At 39.2% G+C, this 26933-nt stretch overlaps 1 protein-coding gene across 1 annotated transcript in view; it reads left to right on the top strand.

Annotated features, from left to right (window-relative positions):
- LOC107035879 (midasin) overlaps positions 1–26830 on the top strand; it is a gene marked incomplete at its 5' end in the record, with an annotated part of 98842 nt that extends 72012 nt beyond the window's left edge. The window contains 4 exon segments of the mRNA XM_015253509.1: positions 12914–13061; positions 13678–13901; positions 15863–16074; positions 17131–26830. Of these exon segments, the coding sequence (XP_015108995.1) occupies positions 12914–13061; positions 13678–13901; positions 15863–16074; positions 17131–26503 (9957 nt within the window).
- Positions 26831–26933: the final 103 nt, after the last annotated feature.

Raw genomic sequence — 26933 nt, 5'->3', positions numbered from 1 at the left:
TTAGGAGGGATTCGTTTGGGGATTTTACCGAGTTTCATCTTGAAATATTTGTGGATAAAATACACGACATGTACAGGATTAAATTCCCGTGGGAATTGAATTCTCGGAGAGTCACCGCGATTTTTATTTGAAAAGATCAGCTCAAATTCCGTGAAAACTCTATCACAAATTCAATTCAACGCTCGCCACGTATATATTCAACACAATATTGATGCTCTACCCCTTTTTCCCGAATTTTCTGGAACTATGTAAAGGGTTGAAAAAGTTTCAACACAGCCTTCAATAACGTGATCTCAAATTTATGATGTATTCTGTGTTACATGTAGTGTGGAATAAAAATGGAATATTTTGGTGCTGTCGTTTTAAGAAAATCTGATAGGTGGAGGGACAAATGTCATGGGCTTCCAGGAATAGCACACGTTTTGTTTTTATCGATTCAAAAGCATGATATAAGAGGTGGAAAGTGGTGCCATTTAAAAGTCGAAACATTTTGTGATGATTTTCTGGTAAATGTCTAGTTTAGCTTCCTCACCTGTTTTCATATCTTCCCTGTACTCAATCACAATAATTTTACGAGTTTTCGAAACCTTGACTGCTAAGGAGTGTCGGAAATGAGTTTACAAAGATATAGAGTCAATAGTTTTCTAAATAATAAACTCTAAACTAGACATTTACCAAAACTACCTCACCTCTCAGTTGATAAAAAATCAATTTTCTTTTGAATACCTGCGATTTTGGATAAACATCCTTAATACGATAGGAATTCTTTGAAAATTCTGGAGTGAAATTGACAAATATACAGGATTTCCAAAAAAAAAATGAAAAAAATGAAATGAAAATTGATCTACTCTCACTTGGGCTGGAGGAAGGAAAATTATGGCAATCGATTGGGCATTTAATGCACAGTAATCTGAAAAACAATGTTCATGTTACTCCAATATGAGCCCCGGTGAGGAAACTCGTAATAACTTTTACTGCAGTGTAAGAGCCATTTGGTTCCTGACCGCAATGTGACCGTAAAAATCAGAGTCAATGTAAAAAATTCATGTCTCCCTCATTCAATATCGAGAGATGACATCGATTGGAATGCATTAGACATCTAATGCCATCATCACTCCACCTTAAATGGGAAAGGGGATATGATTTCTCCATCGGGGAATAGCGTTTGATTGGTTGTCGTTTTTTAGTTCATATACAAAGCGTAGGTTGAGTGTTCGGAAGACCATTTGTTAATAGTTGATCCAGAGTCCATTTGAAGCATTTACAACTAATGAAAGGTTTATCCCGACAACTCATAATTCGTCAATTATTAACGAATGGTGTAGTTATCACGACTTCTTTCTGTTAACTAAAATATTTGCCAACTGTCAACAATAATTTATTTGGTCACATTCAACTGCATCATTCCTTAATAGTTAACAAATTCTCTTAACAATAAATGAACCGTTCAATCATCGCGCAATCGGAAGAATTGTCTTTTAATGACGAACAGTGATTTAAATTCAGTAATTTCAACTGCATCATTTGTTAATAGTTCACAGACCTTCGATGTTGCGAGGTTGAATTGAATTTCAAACAAAAGCGTTCACCAAACTTCTCATTCATCTTGAAAATTCAAGAAAATTGGGTTTTTCATGTCGAACAATCATTGATTTTTCAATGAAAGCTTGAATTTTCAAACTTATCGTGAAAATTGAACATCACATACAATTCAATTTTCAATAGATTGAGGATTCAGATAAATTGTTGCCTAAATCTTCAAAATTTTCAAGGTTTTTAAGTGCTGTATGGACCTAAAAGTCGCGAATTACTTGAATATTCAAAAAATTAACTGATTCGTTAATGAAGAAATATACAGGAATTTCACGTAACTTTGTCGTTGTTAAAAATTTCAAGCTTTTTCACTTGAAATTTTAAGAGAAATTTTCTAACAGTGTAAGAGAATCCTTCAGTCAGCGCGAAACCAGAAAATTGTCTCTTAAATCAAAGACAATGATTTAAGTTTCGGAAGAGTTTTGTCAATTCGAGTGAATTGCTCTTAATTCAAGGAGAAAAATTTTCCTATCCTATATTGAACAGGTGAATCCACCCCAGCGATCATTCGAAGGTTAATACCTTCGAAAAAAGAATCTTCTGCATTCTCTCAATGTACTCAAAGCACTCTTGAAAGTACAGGAATGAAGAATCCCAGAAAAATAAACACTTAAATTCCATTATGGTTTGATTCCTCCAATGCAACCGAGAAATAAATAAAAATCAGGGAAAAACTTTATACTGCTTTGTTCGCCGCATGGGAGAGCTTGCTCTGTTTCCTGAGAGTTGTCCGGGATATCTATAACTTTACGTGACTCTTTGGAGCATTGAAAAATGCTCCCCTAGCTGTGTCTTTCTTCCCACTACTATCCACAAACAGTACAAACCAGGCAATCCTTACTCCGATACCATTGAAATCTCTCGTTCAAAATGAAAGAAATCCTTGGCTCTCCACTCCACCCACTCTGGGTGTGATACCATCGGGAATTCTAGGCTTGCGACAATACAGCAGCTGCTTTACTTTCAATTCTCCTTACTTTCGATTTTTTTCACTTAGTTATTTATGTTGTGTTTGGCGACTTTTTATTTATTTTTCTGCTTTGGTGTTAACACCCTGGGGGCAATCTTCGTCTCTCTCAGTTTCGACATTTCAATGAAAATCCGAACAACTTTATATAGGAATGGTATTTGTCCTGCTTTCGGGGTGACATAGATTTCTATCTTTGAAATAAATAACTCATGTTTTTTTCCGGTATTTTTAAGGGAGAATAATGGACTTGGAGATATAATTTTACGTGTCGTATCAGGGAAGTGCAGAGGGCGGATAAAATATTCAGTAAACGGTAATCGACACACAAAAAAATTAATGATTCCAGTCGGAACCACTGACTTAACATGAACACGATTGAATTAGGCCAAAAATCCAGTAATTTCGAGTAATTTGCATGGAAGTTTACTGATAATTTACAGGAGAGCGACATTGAATTTGATTTAAGAGGGACAAATTGTGGAATTATTAATTTCGCTGGACATTCAATGGAATCCTAAATTTTTTAGCAGAAAGGTGAAATTCTTCAACTTACTTCGATTTTTCAATTAAACGTTGAATATTCAGTACCAAATTACTCTGAATTTTAAACTAATTAAAAATTCAAAGAACTATTTTCCTAAATTTCCTGACGTCTATTAATTTTCATGGAATTATTGAATTGAAATTTGCAGTTCCCGTTGATTTTTTCATCAAAGTGTGAATGTTTAATTATGAATTTTTTTAAAATTACAGTGGAACTGTCACTTGAAAGTCTCTAAGAAGTGTACCAAAAATTTTAGCCGAAATTTTTTAGCAGTGTTGAATCGAGTATCTCCAAAATAGCAAAATCTTCCTGTTACAGTACAATAAATACAATAGCGAAAGAATCTTTCTTTGAGATGATCATTTATTTCGGCTTGCGGGTTGTCTCACATCCCACGTCATGATCTTGCAAATACAGTGGTTGGGACGTGCTGGGTAAGAATGTTCCAGACGTCAATTGAGTTGAATGTATGGTTTCCCATCGAAGTTTCCTCTGCTCCCAAAGGATGCCACCCCCATTCCTCTGAGATTAATGGTTTGGTGGATAGTCCCATTTTTGTTGAAATTGAAACTTCAGAACTGGAAATTTATTAAACGAAACTCTATTCAAGGATATGTGATAATTGACCCTTTATCGATTATTCATGACTGAAGATCGTAATCTCATCCTTCAAGAAGTAGACTTTTCATTTTTTTTCAGTTTATGCTTTCGAATAAAAGCCTTGTAATCGTTCAAATTTAAGTTTTGGATTTTTTGGGTTATATCGACCCATTATGATCCAAAAAGTCCGAAAATGATATTTTTAGAGCGTGTCCGTATCTCTGTGTGTATGTGTGTGGTCAAGTTTTTCTTCAATTGTTCGCTAATGAATGAATGGAGTTGAATCTCTTTCTTAAATGTACGGTACCATTGAGCCCCTATCGATCGCCATTAATTAAAATTTAATTCATCGATTATTTTTTTTAATTTTGGAATTTTTCCGAAAATTGGTTGTCCCACGATAACTAAAAAAAATGTCCTGAATTGATTGAATAATGACTTCAAAAATTTGTTAGGATGTCCCTTTGACGGAGTTTGCAGATGAAGGCGATAGCAATACTCGTTATTTTGATTTATCAAAAAATTTTGGATTTTTTGGAAATCATAATTGCGGGGATATGTTTGAATAGCATGTTCCAAATGCATTCAATCACAGCTTAAATAGTTATTTTCATCACCAGGTCCACAAACTATTTTCTGACGAATGTGGCTATCATCACATTCGTCAGAAAATACTTTTGGACTCTGTGATGGATGAAATTTTTCGTCAGAAGGCCCGCAAACCACGATCTAACCGAGTGAAGCGAGGTTAGAATCGCGGCTTACCGGGCCTTCTCACGAAAATGTTTGTTTTAATGCCGTTAAGTCGAAGTTAAGAGATGATTACAATAGCTATATTGGTTGATTTGATTTTTATAATGATTGTTGAAACTTTTGAATTTTTCATGAATTTCCCTGTGAGTTTTCTGGTGGTTTCTTCAAATGTGATGTTTCAAATTCATTCCAGTATTTGTAAATAAAATTTTTCCATTAACATCTTATCGAAGGACTGAGGGGAGAGATAGAACTGTAAAAGAGACAATCGGTTGTATAGAAGAAAAGGGATAATTAGAATAATGATGTTGATAACATTCAACTAAGTTGAAAATCTGACAAAATTAGGTAAAAGGGAATCTTATCCAATAAGCAATTATACATGATAGAAGGAAATGATGTGCAAAATAACCATTCAGAGGCATATTGCTAATTTATTAGCAAAAATAATTATACTAAATACAATACAAGAACAATTTCCCATTTGTTAAAGTTTTTGCGGTCGAAAATAGACGATCAGATTTAGACCTTCGAAATTGAAAAAAAATAGAACTTGGATGAAATCTTTGATGTTCAATTCCAAATATTGGGAAAGATTTCGAAGAATAGAGGAGGTGCTTGAATCTTCTTAATTTCCCGAAGCACATTTTTTACGTTTAAATAATCAATCAAGTTTTCATGATTTCAAAATCTTATCAGAATTTTTCCTGAGTAGAGGGGTAGTTTTCCATTTGAAGTTTCAATTATGAAGGGATATCTTTGGTGTAAAAACTTTGTGGCAATTTTTTTCCAAAAATTTATTAGCCGATGAAATAACTTTTATGAAGCTGTTGGAAGAAGAAATGAGTACAATGCCACTGGTCAAATCATAATATCATAAAACCGTTACACATGATGCACATGACCGTGTGACGCGTGCTGGCACGATAAAACCATAACGATGGGTGGAGAAGGAGACCGCAGAGGGTTGCCCATTCAGTTGTCCTGCGCAAGACATCCTCTGTGCATCCACACCCGGTCTCCAATGTGCAACTGTCGTTGAGGCTATTAGGTGCATACACATGTCAACAACAAACGGTGTAAAGAAACTTCAGGGTACAAACTACCTGTCTTACCCTGAAACAATGTAGGAACACTTTGTTCACGAGCGTATCACTGTTTTTGGGGAGGATTTCCTCGTCGGAGTTGAGTTATCCATCATGAAAATTAAGAGACAATTAAGGGTGATGAAACTTCTGGGGAAATTTATTGTTGCTTTTCTTGGATTTGTCTTGGACTCTGGGAAGGGGAGGAAGTCCACTGCCAAGCGACAGCTTAAGGATATCCAAGCATCTTTTACAGTTTGATATAGACCACACTATAGATTAAACCATTTTCAATCCCCAAATTTGTCAATTAAACTGCGTGGGAGAGATTTGGAAAACAATCATAAATATTCAGTGCTATTCAAATTACATTTTCTACAGAATTATTATTTTTTTAATCATTCGTTTCTTATAAATAAATAAATAATTGAAATTGTCTAAACTCTCGGAAAGCTAATTTTTTTAGGCATGAAATTGTTTTTTGGTAAAATTATGAATATGAATAAATTTGTTGCCGTCCGGAACAAATGATCTTTATGGCGGGAAATTGATTGTTAATAAATTATTTTGAAAATACTCGTAATTTTCAAAAATTGTACTTTTTAAGTTACTTCATCAATCTTCCTCCAAAAGTAAACTTTCTAATTTTTTTCCGATTTTTATTGTTTTCTAACGGTTCAATATGGAGATTCAAATTCAGAGCTGCAAAATTTAATAACAAAATCATTGTAAAATGTCCGGAAACTTAGGGTCAAATGGGGCTCAAATGAAAGCTGATGTTCGATTACAACACTAGAAAAGCATTTCACTGGAGAAAAAAATAGTCAAAGTACTTGGATATCCTCAAATGGGAAAGATCTTGCAAACCGATAGGCTTAGTGGTTTTCGTCAGATGGTTATTTCTATGAGAGTTTATTTATTTATTTATTTATTATTTATTTATTTATTTATCTTTCATGTCTACTATCCTTAGGACACTTCTTTACTCCCCTAGAACAGGGTTATTTTATCCCTTGTGTTCCGTTTCAGAACGAAATATTTATTCATTTTCCAAGAAATTTATCAATTATTCAAAATTGCTATTTAAACTGTTCAATTTATAATGATTGCATGAGTCTATCAACTCCAATTGTGAATTTTATACCAAATTGTAACACTTGAATATTTCCCGAAGATTCAAATCCCTCATTGACTGTAATTCCCTTCCGTTTCTCGTCCCGAAACTATGGCAAATACCAGAAACGTGGTAACAAAGAGGCCCTTTTACTAAACATACGTAGACAAAGTGACGTGTCCCAGCACGTCTGAGAAAATTTAGAGAATTGATTTGCTCTAGCAGTCCGCCAAGACACATGAAAAAGTGTCTACCATCCAATACTAATATTCAATCTTAACCATCCTATTCACATCATGATATCCAAATCAATTGATCCACATTGAATTCTCTTGACCAATCACTAATAATCTAAACATCATTTAAAGTAGCCCTACCCCTCTGCCGGGCTACGCTGTATTTTTGGATATTTTCAGTTTTTTAATTTTTCAAATAAATTGCATGGAAAAAATTGAAAAAATTCATACCCAGTCAGTATTGTCTAAATTAAATTTCTCAAAATATTAATATTTTTTAAAACATTCCCCTCTTATAAATAAATAATAAAACTTGTTTACAAAACGGTGGATTATTTTTTATGAGGTGTTCAAAAAATTCTTGATTTTTTTCACATCTAATGAAAAAAAAATCAGATTTTAATCTTTGATTACAATGGAAATGTTGATTTTCGCATAAGACACTGGGTTAAATCCTGATTTTTAAACATTTCTTCTTTGAAAAACGAAAACGATAATTAAATTGAGAAAAAAATTGGAATTGCGAATCTAATCGACTTTTTGCAATTTTTTTGCAGTTTTCAATAATCTTTGAATTTACCGTAAGGGTAGAGCTACTTTAAATCAAACTAATTTTGTGCTGTGAAATACTCAAGTAAATTTACATGGTATTAATCATTCTCTTCCAATTAATCAGAATCAATCTTAACATCGCACTATATCTATTGATAAATAATACAATCAAACAAATTAGAAAATATTTTATAAATTTCAACCAACTTTAATATTTATATCGACTTTCAATATCGCGTCAAAAATGGAATCAATGAATCATTTAGATAAAACTGTTGTAAGTTAACTTTTCAAATATTTAATCCAATGAATTGATCAACAAAAGGAAAAATGAAATATTTTAATAAAAAAAAATTGAAAAATGCAAATCGATCCAATGTAATAAACATTCAACGATCTGTTAATTGTAAAATTCTTTGAAATTCGTATTAAACATCCAAGTGAATTAAATCCATTAGATATCGTGTCTATCATTTCAAAACAACAATAAACCAAATTTTAGAATAACCTGAGTGACATCACTTGTAACTCAGAAGTATCCTTAACGCGATGCAACACCCTGTGTATAAAGGAGTAAAATATTTCGTTTCTAATCTGTTATCGCGTCCTACCACCTCACTGCAAAATTTTCTGTCGTAATGCAGAGTAAATGTTATTTTTAGGGATGCAGTTATTTAAAAATGGAATTTTAATAATCATGTAAGCATGATTAATTCTCTCGAACCCAAGAAATTGATTAAAATCAACATAAAGCATTCCCACTACGCGACTAAGTTCCTGAGTCGAGTAAAAACTTTCTGCTCTGAAGAATGACCTCAGTTCCACACACTGTCCTCCCCAGAGACCTGCGATTAATCTTCCAATTGGCGTCTCTTCTCTCTTCATCTTCCTGATCATTCCACCGAATGATCCGCTGAATGATCTGCATTGAAAAACGCGGGGCGCAATCGCGCAGTGAAAAAAAATCAGCAAAATTCTGGAAAACCCTTGTATTTCATACGCTTCGAGAAAAAACTCCACTACTCATTTTCCCAGCCAACAAAAGCATATTGGCCCACATCATCACTGTCAATTGAACCCCACAAATATCACTGATTGAACCAACCCGCAACAAGTGAATTTACCGAGAGGCATAAAACCCTTCGCGAGGGGGAATAAAAGTCGCAATTGAAATTGGTGAAATCAAACGACTAGATTCAAAGCTATCAGTAAAACCGGACGAATGGTTACACCCTCCCTACAGTTGCTGCCAGAATCATGACGAGTAAACGGTAGTTAGCTGGTACGATAGAAAAATCAACGTCAAAAACCTCGAATTGGAGCGAAAAATACATCTCCACTGGACGGTCCCCAGAAATTGTCTAAAAACCCAATCAGCATGGAAAATATTTTCCCAAACGTGATATTTGCTGCTTGGCCCGTCCATCGAAAGAGAATAGGGTCAATGGATTTCATTCCTCGAACCCCTCAATTATTTTCCCCGAGCTACGTAGATTCCTTATCTGGCAGCCAGAATAGTTGGAACCATTAATAATTCCTTCCAGGTCGATGTACGACTGAATTGGTCCATGAATACTTCGCATTATTTCACGAAATGGCAATTCAATATTACATTATTCTTGTCGTCAAATTTCCTGATGTACAGTAGATTCATTTATTTATTTATTTTTTATTCACATTGCATTTTTACTACCATTACGGTTTTATAAATTGAGAAAAACACAATTGTAGTATCTTTTTTTTTCTCGTTATTTTACATCGCTTCGATCCGGTTAGGGTATACTCCGATGATGATCAAGACTTTGAATGGTTAGATCGCACCATTCTACCCGGCCGGGATTTGAACTCAGAACCTTTCGCATATGAGGCAACGAGCTTACCCACTGCGCCAAGCCACCGGGCACAAATTCTAATATCTGGAAAATTGTTATTCCACATATTTTTCCGAAAATTTTGAAAAAAAATCATTCGTAGCTCAAATAAAAACAATTTTTTTTTGCACTAATTCCTCGTTTTCAGATCTATATAATCGATCTTCAACGTATGAAGAGTCTCACTCCAATAACCCACTACTTTTAAAACTCACAGGAGTCTCCCCTTAACTGTTACCGCGATTCGCTAATAGTTAACGAATCGTGGTAATAGTTAAAAAGTCTCGTTTGGTTCCACTAAACCGTTCTATCAGTGCACTATCCGTATGACCACCATTGTCGTCCTCCCAGCAGATTTATTTTTAGCCATTTTTTTTTTTAATATAATAGCCACCCATAACCGGATGAATCAAACCTCTCGGTGACAAACAGTAGAGTGTCTCACTGTACAATTCGCTCTATCTGTTGGAGTGGTGTTGGGAGAATGAGATTGTATCGCACTGTCGAATTTCAGGAACAAGTTTCGGTTGTAATTCCAACAATTTCGTAGCACTCCAGCTCTCGTTTCCCCCCATCAAATTGCAGACTGCACCAATACAAAGGATAACAATGAATTTCACTCAATTGTAAATATGATACCGTTGACACAGCATTGTGTTACAGATGCAAAATTTCATTCCACACATTCTTGAGTGAAACAATGCAGAACACTATCCAGCAGTATCGTAAAACCGCCCAGAAGCATCCAAAAAGTTCATGAGGATTAATGAAGTTTGCTGGAATTTCCGAGGATTTCTCTCGCGACGCTTTCTCACACACTCGAAGTGACGTAGTTTTTTGCGGGGTCCAGGGGAGTATACCCTCCCAAACTTTTCCACGTCAGGTTATCGATTTCCTTAGTGGAGAACGCTCGAAACTTTACTTGAGATTTTTTTTACTCCTCGTCTTATCGTGTTGCTCTTTTCATCATTTCTTTTTTTGGCCTCTCTGTGGCATTCTCTTTTTGTTTGTGATGTATGGTGCACCGCAGGCAGCCGTTGAGATGCCTTGGTTTATTGAAAATATGCTGGTTGCTCGCAACTTTCATTTACAGATGGTAATTGAAAAGTTTTGATGCATTTTTCCTGTTGATCGGATATTAACTGTGGTTTCAGGGGGAAGTATTCGGGAGAATGTACACGAGATATTAATTACTTGCAGGACTGGTTCTTGCATGTTTTCGCGCTTCTTCGGAAATAATTATTCCTTGGAGAAATGAAGGTAATGGACACTTAATGATTAACACTCGGCTGTAAGCGCCGTGCCGCGCCGCACCAGCATAAATCGACATAATGATAAAGTTCAAAGATCTAGGAAAAATCTGAAAGAAATCAATAGTGATCTAGATCGTATACTTGAAGAAGTTCCGTGAGATTTATGTTCAATGTTACCCTCAATTATACATTCAATCTCAAAGTTTCCATGTTTTTCTGAAAATTCGCCTTATCCACGGTACACGGCCCGGAGTTTCGGACAAAAAATTTGAAAATCTAACTACTTATGATATTTTATGCGGATATTTTGATTGCACTGAGAAAAAAAATATTTTTGTCAAATATTCATTTATTGGAGAGAAGTATTTCTTTTTTCAAAATCGTATTTCTCCAATCGAGGAATTCCCAGGCGAGCCTGATTAGGTTTCAATTATAACAATCATCGTGCTTTAAAGGATTATGTTCCACATGACCTTGGAAAGACTCCCCTAATGATTATTCACTTTTCCTAAATTTCGTATTTTCTAGAGAGAAGAATTTCGATGAATTTTTTAATGTTGATAATTATTGAAGGAGGTCACTCAAGGTCATAACCAACAGGTTCATCTTCTAGAGCAATATAATTGACATAATTAAACCTAATTAGAATTGCCTGAGAATGGCTCGAATGGAGAAAACCGGTGTTGAAAAAATTAATTCTTCTCTCAAGTAAATGGATATTTGGCAAAAATATTTTTTTTTCTCAGTGTGATAAGGCGTCTAGGCTCTTCAAAATGAGCTGTCAAATTTTTTCCAATTTTTCTCAGGCTNAGCAATATAATTGACATAATTAAACCTAATGAGAATTACCTGAGAATGGCTCGAATGGAGAAAACCGGTGTTGAAAAAATTAATTCTTCTCTCAAGTAAATGGATATTTGGCAAAAATATTTTTTTTTCTCAGTGTGATAAGGCGTCTAGGCTCTTCAAAATGAGCTGTCAAATTTTTTCCAATTTTTCTCAGGCTTTACTGCAGTGTAAAGCAGTGCAGGCGAGTCATTCCCAGGCGAGCCTGATTAAGTTTCGATTATAACAATCATCGTGCTTTAAAGGATGATTATGTTCCACATGACCTTGGAGGGACTCCCCTAATGATTATTCATTTTTCCTAAATTTCGTATTTTCTAAAGAGAAGAATTTCGATCTATTTTTTAATGTTGATAATTATTGAAGGAGGTCACTCAAGGTCATGACCAACAGGTTCATCTTCTAGAGCAATATAATTGACATAATTAAACCTAATGAGAATTACCTGAGAATGGCTCGAATGGAGAAAACCGGTGTTGAAAAAATTAATTCTTCTCTCAAGTAAATGGATATTTGGCAAAAATATTTTTTTTTCTCAGTGTGATAAGGCGTCTAGGCTCTTTAAAATGAGGTGTCAGATTTTTTCAAATTTTTCTGAGGCTTTACTGCAGTGTAATTTAAAAAATCGGTAAAAGTGCGGCGCGGCGCTCATAGCGCGACCAACGAAGTGTTCCTTCTTACCTGACTAGGCTCAAGAGATGGGATATTTGGCGCAAAAAAGTAGCTTTGCGATATTATGATATTTCTCTCAGTGTAATGAATACATCCACAAAACATGATGATCGGACCACCAACTTTCAAGAGCACCATCCAGAACTTGTAAAATTAAATCTGCGAAACATGTGTCACTGCAGGTGTCACTTTCATAAAAGATATGGAATAAAATGAAATAAAAGTGGAGCCTCTAGCCATTGAAAAGTCATTAGACCCTCGGAGTGTCCTCGAAAATTGTCGAGAACTTTTCCACCCCCTTCCTCAAACGCCCTACATTCGTTCCCTCATCACAAACCCGATGATTCGTGAATTCTCTTGGGGTGTACGATTGAGTTCATAAAAATGACGTATCGGTGTTATCGACCCTTGGCATATTTGAACGTATGGAATGTCATACAGTGATCCAAAAAGCCAACGAAATCGGATATGCCGTGATGGGCGCGGGTGAGCATGGAAAAGAAGAAGAGGGAGGGAAAAAACTGTTGGTGAAGGGAAAAAAAGAAAATCAACGTAAATCCAGAGGCGAGAGGAGTGAATTGAGGAGGTGCTCCAGAGACCCGTATCAATCATTTTGATTCATGCGGGATAGGGCCTGCCGCGAGGCTGGGGGATTATCCTGTCGGATATCCGGAGGAAATGATGCCCATGCCACTCGCCCATTGGCTCAGAGACATACTCTCCTTTGCTTTTGGCATAACTCGCAAAGCGAAAAACTAATTTCGGGGGTCCCTCCCTCATTTATTTTTCCCGTATTGATTTCTCTTCTCTTATTTTTGTTGCAGACTGATTACAATCGACATTTGGAGCAGCTTATTTCGGATGCTGAGGATCTATTGATCACATCGATAACGGAGAATGTGGAGAGTAATCGCAAGGACATTTTCGCCGATCTCCATGGCCAATTGGAAGTTGTTAAAGGATTATCCTGTGGTAAGGGAATTAAGTTCAGGATTGTTGAAATATTCATCGGGTTTATTGATAAATACGCGAACAGTTTGAATGCATCATGGCTGCGTTCACTCCACGCGAAGGGATGATAAACGATCTGGTTTCTGAGTTTGCATTAAATTTCCAAGAATTGAGAGGTTTTCCTTCTTGCTCCTATTTCTTTTGAGTGAATTATTATTGAGTCGTATCACTGGTGGGTTTTTCAATTCTCTGAGGGCTGGGGGACCGGATGAAGACGACATTTCAGACAGTTGGAATCTATAAGAAACGATGAAAATTCGGGGAGAAGAATTGGATGGTAATTTTTCAATGCCGATTCGGTTTCATTTCCCAGTCTCCACCAAGTTCCAGCAATTTCAGGGTAATGGGAGTGAAGTTGGAAATTCCCGTCTTGTGTCTACCATAAAACATGTTATACAGGAGTGGAAAACTTTTTTTTATGGGAAAAAAGTGTTCCCGCGAATAGATTAGGCACAGGAAGTTTGTCTTTTTAATGTTTCATAAGAATATAAAATACATCTGCAGTTTCTGGGAGTATTTGTATGGTGATAAAACAAATAATTTATTTACCAAGTTTTTTTGATTGCGAAACTTTCAGACGAGAGTCTCCCCAGGACGATGGCCGCGGAGATCGATCTCTTTTTGCAGCGTATTGAAGAACTTTTGAAGCTGACTTCAGCGATGCAAGGACTCGAATCAACACGAAACACTGATCTGACTGAAATCGAGAATAAACTGGCAAATCTCGCTGCACTTGTGAAGGAAGATAAATGTTTGAATGCCGGTGGCAAGTTTGAATGGATCGACAGTGTGTTGGTGAAGGTAAAATTAAAATGTTCCGTTATTTTTCAAAAAAAATTTGATCAATCCAGCCATTCAGAATGAATGGATCAAGAAATATGGAAGTAGTTTCGCAAAAATTCTGAATCAAATATTCTTTTGTCCATGAATATGGACTTTTCGTGTATCTCAGCCACGAGAGCATTGATTTTTTAATAGAATTGGAGTCGACACAAACAAAAAAGTATAGAATGGAAAAGAGGAAAAGTTATCGGGTGAGAGCTTTCATTGTTAAGTGCTCGTAAATGGACAGGGTATTTTCATTCATTATATTCGAGAATTTGCGTTAATTCTACATTTTCACGTACATGACCCGTCGCATGACTGCGCAATCAATGGAAGCCTGAGGTGTTGATTCCATTAGAACGAACATTAACACCTCTCACAGCTGTTATATTAATCACAAATGAAACGGCTCGTCCGTTTGAGTATTTTCAGATCAATTGGCCTGATAAAATAGTAGTTTGTTATTGTAGGGGTGAGGCAGGATGAATGAACTCCAGTGTGCGTTCTTCAGAGATATCTCGGATTCTAAGGGAGAGAGATCTCCCCCAAAGACCTTTATCGTAGTCTGCCCTACAAAGGAGGTCCTTATGAAGATTGTCCCATCTCCCTTTTGTCTCGAGACGTTCTCCAAAAATCATATGAATGTAAAATTGACGTTTCGTTTTCTTTCACCATCGCATTATTCAAGATATTCCAGTCCCCCCAGAAATATAAACATTAAAAAAAAACAGAAAGCAAAACAAAAAACAAGTGGAAAATTGCTCTTGTATTGCATATAGTGTAGTTATTTTTGGTATAATTCAGTGATTATTGCATTTTATTAAATTGAATAAGATTTCTTTTCAACTAATTTTGTCAGATTTTCAACTCAGTTAAATGTTATCCTAATTATTCTTAGTATCCCTTTCTTCTATACAACCGATTGTTTTTTGCAGTTCTATCTCTCCCCTCAGCCCTTCGATAAAATGTTAATAGAAAAATTTTATTTACACATACTTGAATGAATTTGAAACATCACATTTGAAGACACCATCAGAAAGCTCACTTTCGGGGAAATTCATGAAAAATTCGAAATTTTCAACATTCATCATAAAAATTAAATCAACCAATATAGCTATCGTAATCTTTTAACTTCGACTTAATGGGATTAAAGGAAACATTCCAAGCTATGATTGAATTCATTTGAAGCACGATATTCAAAGATATCCCCGCAATTCTGCTTTTCGAAAAATACAAAATTTTTGCAAATTTTCAGATAAATGAAAATAACGATTATTGCTGTTGCCTTCATCTTTGAGCTCGATTAAAAGGACATTCTAACAAATTTGTTAAGCCATCATTCAATCAATTCAGAGCATTTTTTTTTAGGTATCGTGGGACCACCAGTTTTCGAAAGAAATCTAAAATTGAGAAAACTAATCGTTGAATTAAATTTTAATTAATGACGATCGATAGAGCTCAACAATACCTACATTTAAAAGAAAAGATTCAATACTATCCATTCATTGGCAAACAATTGAAGAAAAATTTTGTTACATACGTACACACGAGGTATAAAAATTGCATTTTCGGGCTTTTTCGATCATACCGGGTCGATATAACGCAAAAAATCCAAAACTTAAATTTGAACGATTATATAGCTTCCCTTCAGAAGCAAAAAAGAAAATAAAAATTTGAGTATGCATCATATGAAGACATTTAGATAGATTAGGTAATCTAGTAATTTTATAATATAAGCAATATAAATAATCCTTTTCGTCATGAGTATTATTTTGAACTATTCATTCTATTAATTTCATTATTATACTTTATGTTTATTTAATTTGATCCTGTAATTGGCCGTGTGCTGTTGGATTCGTATGACATAAAAATGAAATGAAATGAAATTCCTCCTATATTATTTCCTCCCATGAAATATTGAAACATGATGTTTCTAGTGTCTACGAGATGGCACATGGCTCCTTGTGGACCAAGTAAACCTGTGCAGTCCAGCAGTCCTCGACAGACTGAATGGCCTCCTCGAGCCGAATGGAGTTCTCACGATCGGTGAACGAGGTACCGACTCATCTGGCAACGTCCACACCATAAAACCACATCCCAATTTCCGTCTCTTCCTCACCATGGATCCCAACTACGGCGAGATATCAAGGTACTCTTTCATGCTCAATCTCATAACTATTCACAACTTTTTTTCTCACGTACTCTCATGATGCGAGTGCGAAAAAGTGTACTTCTTCTTTACTTGTATTAAAATACACCGACATAGTTTCGTAGGAATCAAACTGTGAATTTGGTCATTTTCAATCCTGAAATTTGTCAATTAATGTTGCTCTGCCCTTACGAGAAATTTGAAGCTCATTAAAAACTGCGAAGAATTTTCAGAAAACTTGATTAGATTCGGAATCGTCATTTTTTTCTCAGTTTCATGATCTTTTGGGTTTTTCCAAGAAAAAAAGGTGGAAAATCAGGATTTAACACAGCGTTTTATGCGAAAATTAGCATTTCCGCATTTCAGTGAAGAAGTCGATCAGATTTTTGATACTTCATAGAAAATGATCGACCGGTTCGTAAGCACATCCCTTCTTTATTTATGAAGCGAAAATGTTTTAAAGAAATATTCCTATTTTACACAAAATGTAATTCGGATAATACTAATTAGGGTATGAATTTTTACAAATTTTCTCATTGCAATTTTTAACATTTTTTCTAACAATTCCAAATGGAGAATCATATCTAAACTTCGAAGTTTTTAAATAATAAAATCATTGCAAAATGTTTAGTAACCAACTGTCAAATGAAGCTTGAATGGAAGTTTCGATGTTTAACTGAAAATGTTGAAATTTTAACGGAATAAAATGCTAAAGTATTAGAATATCCCGAAGAATGATTTTTCCTTCACTTTTATTGTAACATTTTCATTCGTCCACTATCGAAAATTGTATACTACCATATAAGAGTAAAAACAATAACTCTGTACTATGAGCACAGAATTGTAAACTACTCTTTTAATATTGTGTATCCTGCAGTACTTTCGATCCTAGTGAAGAAAAATATTAAAACATTATTAATATAAAAAATATTAGTAGTAAACAACTAAAAATGTCAGTTTTTATTATTTGAATCATGAAATCTGGTGTTATCCCTGTGTAATAAAACCCGCAACTTTACTCACTACTAACAATTTATTTCCTTTTTATTTCCTCAGAGCCATGAGGAATCGAGGGGTGGAGATTTACCTTCCAGGACGAAAGGACAACCCTGAATCCAATACTCTGGACATCAAGTCCCAGCTCTACGCTCTGGGGCTTCTGCGAGACAACCACCAAAACGCACTCATCGACATCAATCAAAAGATATTGAGTGCCCACTTGGGAGGAAAACAAATAGTAGGAGACAGTGAACTCCTCCAAGCTGCATCGCTCATCTCGCAGCAAGTGAATCGAGGTTTTCCTGTCAACAATGCATTCAAAACCTCGTGCACCGACGTCTACATTAAATCCAGGAGCATCCACGACCCCACCACCAAACAGACTCTTACCCAGCTGATCGACAGCTCAATAGCTTCCCACAATTTGACTGAAGACAAGCCATCGTACCTCGAATGTTCAGAAATGACCCCCAACATCCAGGACTTCCTGAACAACGCCAGAACGTGCCTGTTGAAGCAGCAAAACACGAATCTCCAGGCCATCTGCAAGAAATACGACGAGTGGTGGGAGACGTCGCACGACGACGACCTCCGAACCGATTTCCTCGATAAAAGCTACTTCCCCACGTGTCCAAGCCCCGTCGAAGCCAATTGTCCAGTTGCAGAAGACGTATTCCTCCATTTCATGATAAACTTCTACGAGCGAGGATGTGTGGACGACTTCCAGTTGAGGCTCGACTTCCTCCTGGAGAGACCATCCACCTCGACCCTCGATATCTACGATCACCTCTGGAACAAATTGAAGGAGTTGAAGAAGATCATCGTGGATACAGGTGACAGATTCCCCAGTCAATCCCTCCCCTGGCACCCCCTGACGTCCCCCTGTGAATTCACCCCTGAGCAGTTCCAGTTGGCCCTCAAAATCTCCTTGATAACTTACATCAAGATATATCTGGCTGAAGCAGACATTCCGGCAGGCTTGGGGCGTGCCTACACTGAGGTAACAGTCGAAGGTTTCTCACGAGCACTACTCGAGGGACTTGTCCCCTATCGTGAGTGCACAGTCCTGGTGATTCTGTTCACTCCAGTCGCTGAGATGTTGAGCCAATGGATGCAGATTTACATTCTTCATGTTCTCGATAATCTCAGCTACAAGAGCTGCATCGATTTTCGAAGGGATCTGTTGAGCCTGAGACGATTCTACGATCAGGGTAAACAGATACTCTACTACAGACGTAGGGACGAGCCTGATGATGAGGATGAGAGGACTGATATCGTCGAGAGGAATCTCCAGGTGCATTACCAGTGGATATTGAAATTTGTGGAGAGAACCCTCGACGAATCCGAGGAGATTGAGAACGCTGAAGTACAACAGACGAGGGATAATCTGAGGGAACTTTTGACTGAACTAACTCTGAATCTCAATTCAGACAACGATGGCTTTAAAAAGCTCACAAGGATCCTTCGAAAGAACATGAAATTTCTGCCTCCATACAAGTCAGCTGAAATAATCACAATTCACAATCGATTCCAGCGAATTATCAGCGAATTTTCACCAGTGGGTGACATACTCTCATCCCCTCCACTCGCCTGGAAGCTGAGATTAATGCTTATCCAAATGAAAGAATGCACAGAGTTACGGGAGAGTTTAATTAAAACTTGGAAGAGCATTTGTATCAGTCAAAATCACGAGGAGGCGAATGGCGTTATATCTGCAGTGGAAAAGGTGTCCACTGACCATAAATTGTCCCTCAGTACTCCCGAGAAAATATCCCAGGCACTGGACTATGTTTTGTCGAGCAGAACAGCGAAGGAATTGAATGAGTCAGCCCTGAAAATTCAACTGTGGCCCATTCACGAGTATCTATTCTTCTTACTGACCAATAAATTGCACAAAATAGCTTGTGACAAAACGATCAAATCGGAGACCCGACCGGTTCGTTGCGATGCGTTATCAAAGTTCATTAGAGTCCCCAGCATACCAATTAATCTGATCGCAGTGCTTAATGCGATTCCCATCAATGAGAGTAGAGTGGAGTATTCACTCGTCTCTGAATTATTCTACCAGCTGAGAAAGTTCAGGGACAATTCACTGGCCTTCAGAACCCCTGAGGCAGTCCTCAACTTCCCTGGAGTCAGTCGTGATGATGCTGATATGATTGAAATGCCCAATGGACAGCATGAGGCTACTCCACATTCCGTCCTGCAACCCACTCTGATCCTTCTCCTATCGAATCTGATCCTCAACAAGACTGACAACAAGCGAGAGACTCCAGTGATCAAAACAGCCAGTTTGGGCTCCTGCAAAGAAAAGATTAATCAACTGAAGCTGCTGAATGAAACCATCTGGAAGAACAGTCTTGCACTCACCTCCAAAGAGTACGAATTCCATGGCAGCGATGTTGCTGCATTGATTGCTTCCGTGATTAATTACTTGAGAGCCATCGACAACATTGGAGGTGATGAATATGCGAGAACAATCATCTGCAGTCCAAGAGTGAATCTTCTGCCTATTGCCTTCAGGTACGAGATGGACTACCTTCGCCCTCTGAAGCTATTGAGGAACTTTATTGAGATTTCAAGGCAACGTACACCAGATACGTACAGTGCCATCGACCTGGGAATGATGTGGAGTCAACTAGGCGCTCACCAGTTGTTCCTATTCTCTGTGCTTGAAGTGATCGACCCAGTGGAGAAATTAGACTTGAAGATTGAGTTCATTGTAGACTGCATTGTGGACCTGGAGAATATGATTTATTCGCTTGAGCGTGATGGTGAGGTTTTGGGCGATCACACAGTGGGAATTCATGATCCAAGGATTGTGGAGGCTCGCAGAGCTCTCGACAAACTGAACATTGAGAAGGATGAATTGCTGGAGAGCAAAGGGTTCAGGGCTCCAAACGCCAAGTACTTTCATCTCAATCAGAAGCTTGAGAGTTTCAGGGAGATCTTTGAGGAGGCAGCTGCAATTGTTATACCAATTCAATCCCTGTATGATGTGCTATCAAGTGAAGGGAACGCACCACGAAGAAGTACACAAGAATTCGTGACAATCGTGAATAATTTGGTCAACATTCTCCAGGGGCATTACAGATCTCTGCACGAATTCTCGTCTCAACTGCGAGAGGAGTTCCTCGCTAATTATCGAGATCTGGTCCAGCCTATACTGATATCAATGGTCCATCTGCAGCACGGAATGAAGATTCTGATTGATGAGGGCCTAAGAATGGTAGCAGAACGACAATTGAGCTTTGATTTGTCGTCCACTGCAGAGAGCTTCCTGTACAGCATCGTCAGATTTCCAACTGTTGGGCATGAACAGGAGAATCTGCTCCATTTGATAGACTTATGCACTTGCAGGAGTACTAGAGAATTCATTGATTCGAGAATCGATGCCATGGAACTAGGGCCAGGACTCGGGATCGTTGAGATCTTCAGACCCCTGAAGAACTCTCTTTCAGAACTTTACAATTATACGAGTCTGACTGGAAGGGTGACACCGCAGATCTGGGAGGTACTCAACCAACTTTCACTGCAAATTGTTTTGATATGGCAGAAGAAGGAGATTGAGAGGGATCGAAGGAGGCAGCAGGAGGACTCTCTGTACAGACACAGAGCACAAACTCATGGGGAAGTCCCAACAGAAGAGGAGGAGATCAACATGGAACTGCGTAGATTATTCCCAACGCATCGTGATGATGATTTTAGGGAGATTGATGAGGCTCAACCGACGTTGGAAGCTAGGGATTCCACAGCTGAGGAGTTTCGAGGACACGAGGAAGAAACGATCTTCGAGCATCTGATAACTGATGAAGATATCCACGAAGTTTATGAGATTCATTCCAAGCTCGTCCAGCACTTTGTTAAAGCTCCATGGCTGGAGGCACCTGGTGACACCCCCAAACGAACCTACATTGAGCCATTGTTGGAGAGATTCAGAACATTTAACACACTCCTTCCCAGTGTTCAATCAGCTCTGCCCTCTGACTTATCCTCGAAACTGTACATGAGCTTCAATATCCTGACGTCAGTGGCTGCCTGCAACAGTCAGGGCGAGAGATTCTACGAGGAGTCCTCATTCAACAGGAAACCCTACGATTTCTACAAGTCACAGAACATCGAAGAGGTGAAGCATTGTCTTCCCATGCTCGATGCCACTTTGAATAGAGTCAATGATCTCCTGAAGGAGTGGCCAGAGCACCCCACTCTCTCCTCCATCCGCACCATCATCACACGAATCCACAGCTTCTCCATCGACTCACCTGTCTCACGATTCCTGACAGGTCTCGAGCTTCTGCTCGTCAAGATGAGAGAGTGGGAGGAGAATGCTCACAGTGGAGTAAGTCTCGCTGAACACTCGACTTCTCTCACTCAACAGATCATCGAGTGGAGGAAATTGGAGCTCAACTGCTGGAAAAGCTTTCTCGAGTCTACATTCGAGAGATTAAAAGCTAAAACATCGAAATGGTGGTTCTTGATGTTTGGTGTTGTCCAATCGTACTTGAATAAATCACCAGAAGTTCCAGAAGTTCAAGAAGAGAATGCCACAACTGAAAACGAGGAAATTATCACAGCGAAGAAGTTGATCGAACGATTGGAGAATTTCATGAATCAGTCTCCCTTGGTGGAGTTCCAGGCTAGACTGGATCTACTCTACACTTTCCACTGTCACGTGTGCTGCGTCAAACCGAGTCCAGAGAGGGATGAGCTACTAGCCATCTTCTGGAACATCCACAACTACTACATTCAGTTCAGCAAAGAAGTAGATGCTAAAATAAATTCTCTCAAGTCTCCCATCGAGAAAAAGCTCAAAGAATTCGTGAAAATTGCTAGATGGAATGACATCAACTACTGGTCTGTGAAGGAGACCGTTGACAAGACCCACAGGACGCTCTACAAATTCATTCGAGAGTACGAGAGTGGATTGAAGCAAAACGTTGGCGTCTGCCTCCTGGTCAAACCCTCAAATTACGATTTGGAGGCGAATCGAGGGGAATGGGATCGTTCCAGAGATCGAGAGTACACGATCGATCCAAAGGACTTCATCACTCCTCCACTTCCCACCGGAGGGACTGCTCTTCAGGTACAGAACAATTTCATAAACAGAAGTGCCAGTCTCTTTACGAAGAGCAAAAAACTTTGTGAACAGATGATAACAAAGTCGACGTATCCTGCATTGAGATCAGAATTGGAACAGTTCATTGAAGACTCTATGGCCCATGCGATCACCCTGAAGAACCTGGAGGTCGACAGGACATTACCAAACTCCAAACAAAAGTCACATGCCAAGAGTATCCTCCAGCAGAAGAAGATGGCTCTGGCTGACTACTTCAAGTCGTTAACTGGCTTTGGAATGTCATACAGAAAGGGATTACTGGCCCTGAAGAATCGACCTGACGACATCATCGACTTCACAGTTCCCCCAGTGGAAGTGTCCTCAGCCCTCAAGAGGTTTGATGACCTCAAGAACACCGACCAGCAGATGTTGGCTCAGTGGAGTGGCTGTCAGTCCTATTATTACAAATCTCTGATCAAATTGAATGCCCTGAACAGCGCTTTCATGAAGGTTCAGACTGACCTGGGGGTCTCCAACATGGAGAGGTGCAGTGGGTACTCCAATCACCTGATGCTCCTGGTTCACAACGAGAAGAAGATCTTAGCAGAGAGCTTCGACAGTTTCCTAATCCTCAAACAACATATTTCAGAACTGATGAGGATTGACACTGAAGATGTCGACCTTCCAGTCCACGAAGACATCAGTGCCTGTTCCAGTCGACTGAAGGATCTGCTTTTGTTCCTTCAGATTAATTTCGAACAGCTGGGGATCTACCTCCACTCGTGCCCCAGGGGTGATGATACAGAGGATAGTCCAGAGGTCTTGCTGCTCGAGTCCAACGACATTCCCATGATCAGTTCAAAGAAAGATGACGATGTCTGGAGGTCAGCACTCAGCATCCTGAAGAGTTGTGCAGACATTGTATCCGAGGAGTTGAAAAAGCACGAGAAAATGTTTGGACAATCTCCACATTCTGTTATCAGAACAGGCATTCACTACAATTCCCTGGGGATCAGTCAACAGAGTCTCCAGAAGATCAGAGCCATCATCTCTAATTTCATAAGACTGTTCACCAAGGATCATCCCATCATGGAGACGATCCACTATATTGAAACAAAGATTGAGACATGGATCGTTGGTTTTACAGAACTTAAACGCATTTCCACCACGATAGTCGATCCTGAGGACGTTAGAATAACGAAGTTCAGTAATGATGCCGAGAATCTGATGAAGACTATTCTTCTCGTTATCCAGGACAAGTACAAAGAAGCATCTATCAGTGGGAACGATGAAGTACCCACTGCTGATGATGGAGATGCAGCAGTGCAGCAGAGGGGAGACGAGGAAGAAGTCCAGAGTTCACAACTACAGGAGAATGGACTACGAGAGAAATTAATAGAGTCTTTAGAGAAGGACATCACAAACTTGAGGCTGAATGAAGTGAATGAGAAAGTCGAGGGGCTCCTGGAACTCAGTCAGAAAATGAAGCCATCATTCTCATCACAATCGAACTTGATCTGGCGCAGATGTCTCCCAATTCTGAATCAATACCTCCTGTTCTCCCAATTTTATCTTCATGAACAAGTTGCATTGTTTCGAACGAGCTGTAAATTCTTGTACATTCAGCTGAACGTCTTCCTTGACCTGGCGACCAACGGTTTCTGTGTCCCAAAAGACCTCGATCTTGGCGATGCTGAGGCTGATGAGGACGGTGAGCAACGAGACTCAGATAAAGGGGGAATGGGTCTTGTTGATGGAGAAGGGAAGAAGGATGTTTCAGATAGGCTCGAGTCTGAGGATCAGCTTGACGATGCGAGACCAGCTGGTGAGGAGAAAGAATCCAAAGAGGACAAAGATTGCAAAGAGGAAGAGAATGGTATCGACATGAGCGAGAATTTTGATTCGAAGCTACAGGACTTGGATAAGAAAGAGAATGAGGAGGACGATGACAAAGAGAAGGACGAGGATGATGAGGATCTTGATAAAGAGATTGGTGACACTGAAGAGGGAACTGATCAGTTAGATAAAGAGATCTGGGGTGATGATCAGGAGGAAGAGGACACCGAGACGAACGAGACCGATGAGCAGGGGTCAGGGGAGCAACTTGGGGACAAGGAGATGACTGCTAAAGACGAGAAGACGAAGAGCCCGAATGAAGAGGACCAGAGCCAGAGGGAGAATCGCGAAGGGGAGGAGGAGGAGAAGGAGGAGATTAACGAGATGAACGAGCCAGATGTCAATGACGATCAGATCAATCCTTACCATGGCAACCAGGAGCCCCAACCAGAGCCTGAGGCGATGGACCTGCCAGAAGACCTGAATCTTGATGAGGGTGAGGGTAAGGAGGACAATGCCGAGGGTGAAGAGAACCCCTTTGATATTGACGAGATGAAAGAGGCTATGCCCCCACCAGAGGTGAAGGAACCAGAGGCACCTCAAGGAGAAGAGAAGAAAGATGAAGCCCAGGACGATGACTCTAGTGATGAAGAGGAGAACGGCCCTTCAACGTCAGATCCAGAGGTCAAAGACTTGGATGAGAACGAGCAGAATCCTGAGGAGGGATCCAACCAAGTCCCAGAGGAAGGCACCAAGGAGGAGGAGCCAAAACCTGAGGAAACAGAGAAATCTGGTGAGGAACAAGCAGTCCCGAGTATGGACGATGCCAGTGAAGAGACAGATGCTGCCCAGGAATCAAAAACAAATGATGGCTCTCACGATAAAGTCCCCGATAAGGAGAATAAAAACGAGGAACAGGAGTCCTCGGCAACTGAGAATAATCAGGACGATGGGGAGGACAAGGGGACAGGTCAGGCACAGTCTGAGGAGCCTGAGCACGGTCATGTGGGTACTTCATCTCAGAAAAACACACCTGTGCAGCGTCAAGATGTGGAGCAGAAGCCACAGGAGAAGAGGAAGAATCCTGGCGAGAGCGACGAGAATCGTGCTCTAGTGGACAACATCCAGCCTGATAAGAAGAAGCAGAAGATGATTTACTCGAGAGAGGAGTCCTCTGCCAATAACGAAGACGATGAGGGGGCAGAGGAGGACAGGGATGGGGACGTTGACATGTGTGAGCACGTGAAGGAGTCCGAGAGGTACGATAATTACGCGACAGATGCTGCGACTGAAGAACAAGCGAAAAAGCAGAAAACTGCGGATAGGGAGGAAGATCCTGAGGGGAAGGATGAAGAGGAGCAAATGGACGTGGACATGCATGAGGAGGAAGCTGTGGAGGAGGACGAAACGCGGAGATTGACACAAAATCCAGAGGAAACTCCAGAATCAGATGGAAAGAAAGATAAGGAGAAGTCGAAGACGAGTTCAAGGGGTCAAGCTCTCGAAGAATCATCAATGGAGACTCAAGTGGAGGTTGAGGGGGAGAATGTCGACACACTTGGGGTTCAGAGGGCAGCAGAGTCCGCATTCTATACAAATTTAATCGAGGACACTTCGATGACGAGAATTGAGGAGGGAAGGCAGGAAATCGAGAGTATGTTGAGTCAATGGAGATCTACACCCACGACAGAAGAGGCTTTGACAGCCTGGAACAGCCTCTGCGCAGTGACAGAGAGTTCTGCGAGGGATTTATCAGAGAAACTGAGACTCGTGCTGGAGCCAACTCAAGCTACTAGACTAAGGGGGGACTACAGGACTGGAAAACGAATTAACATGAGGAAAATCATTCCTTACATTGCCAGCCAGTTCAGGAAGGATAAAATCTGGATGAGGAGGACTAAACCATCGAAGAGAGATTATCAGATTGTGCTGGCACTGGATGACAGCAGTAGTATGGCTGATAATCACTCGAAGGAACTGGCGTTCGAGTCCTTATCACTGATTTCTAAGGCAATGGGGTATCTGGAAGTTGGGGAACTCGGTGTTCTGAGTTTTGGGGAAACACCGAAGGTCCTCCATCCATTGGGGGCTTCCTTCACCGAAGAGAGTGGGTCCAGGCTCATTCAGGAGATGAAGTTCGATCAGAAGAACACGAAGATAGCGGAGTTGGTTGACTTCACTGTAGATATGTTCGAGGGACAGAGAACAGCAACTGATAACGCCAAACTTCTTCTCATTTTGAGTGATGGAAGGGGACTCTCCTCTGATGGACTTAACAAGGTCGTTCGTGCTGTCAGGAGGGCCAAACTCAAGGACATCTTCATTGTTTTCATCATTGTTGAGAATCCAAACGGTAGAGACTCGATTTTGGATATTCGTAATGCAGTTTTTGAAGGTGGGAAAGTTGTTTTTTATCCTTATTTGGACAGCTTCCCGTTTCCATTCTACATGATTCTGAAAGATATTAACGCACTCCCTGGCGTCCTCAGTGATGCCCTCAGGCAGTGGTTCGAGGTCGTAGGGAAGATTGATGCTTAATTTATTTTTTTACTGATTTGTGTTAAATACAATAGTTTTGTCTAGTTTAAGGAGCATTTTTATAACGCTCAACGTTCTTTCTATTGTTTGAGTTACATGTAAGACGTCAAAGATGGGATTTGGCCTGCATTTTTTTATATGAACGTTATTTAGGCTCAATTCTTTCATAACTGGAGTGTTACAAAAATAAAGTATTTTCTACTTTCACCGATGTACAAGTTCGAACTGTTGGTTCCATTCGAATGACATCACATTTTTATTCTTCATTTGAGTAATGCGTACTTGAGAGTGTAAATATTTATGAAAATATAAAACTATTTGGATTAATTTTTATTGTTATTCACAAATTATTTCTAACAAAAATTTATCACCAATCGATAGCAAATTGTTTGAAGATTTTTGCGAGTTTAGAAAAAATCGTGAATGCAAT

The sequence above is a fragment of the Diachasma alloeum genome, unplaced genomic scaffold (assembly GCF_001412515.2).
Source record: "Diachasma alloeum isolate Michigan unplaced genomic scaffold, Dall2.0 Dall_scaffold_00176, whole genome shotgun sequence".
NCBI lineage: Eukaryota > Metazoa > Arthropoda > Insecta > Hymenoptera > Braconidae > Diachasma > Diachasma alloeum.
This window is presented reverse-complemented; position numbering and strand designations above follow the sequence as displayed.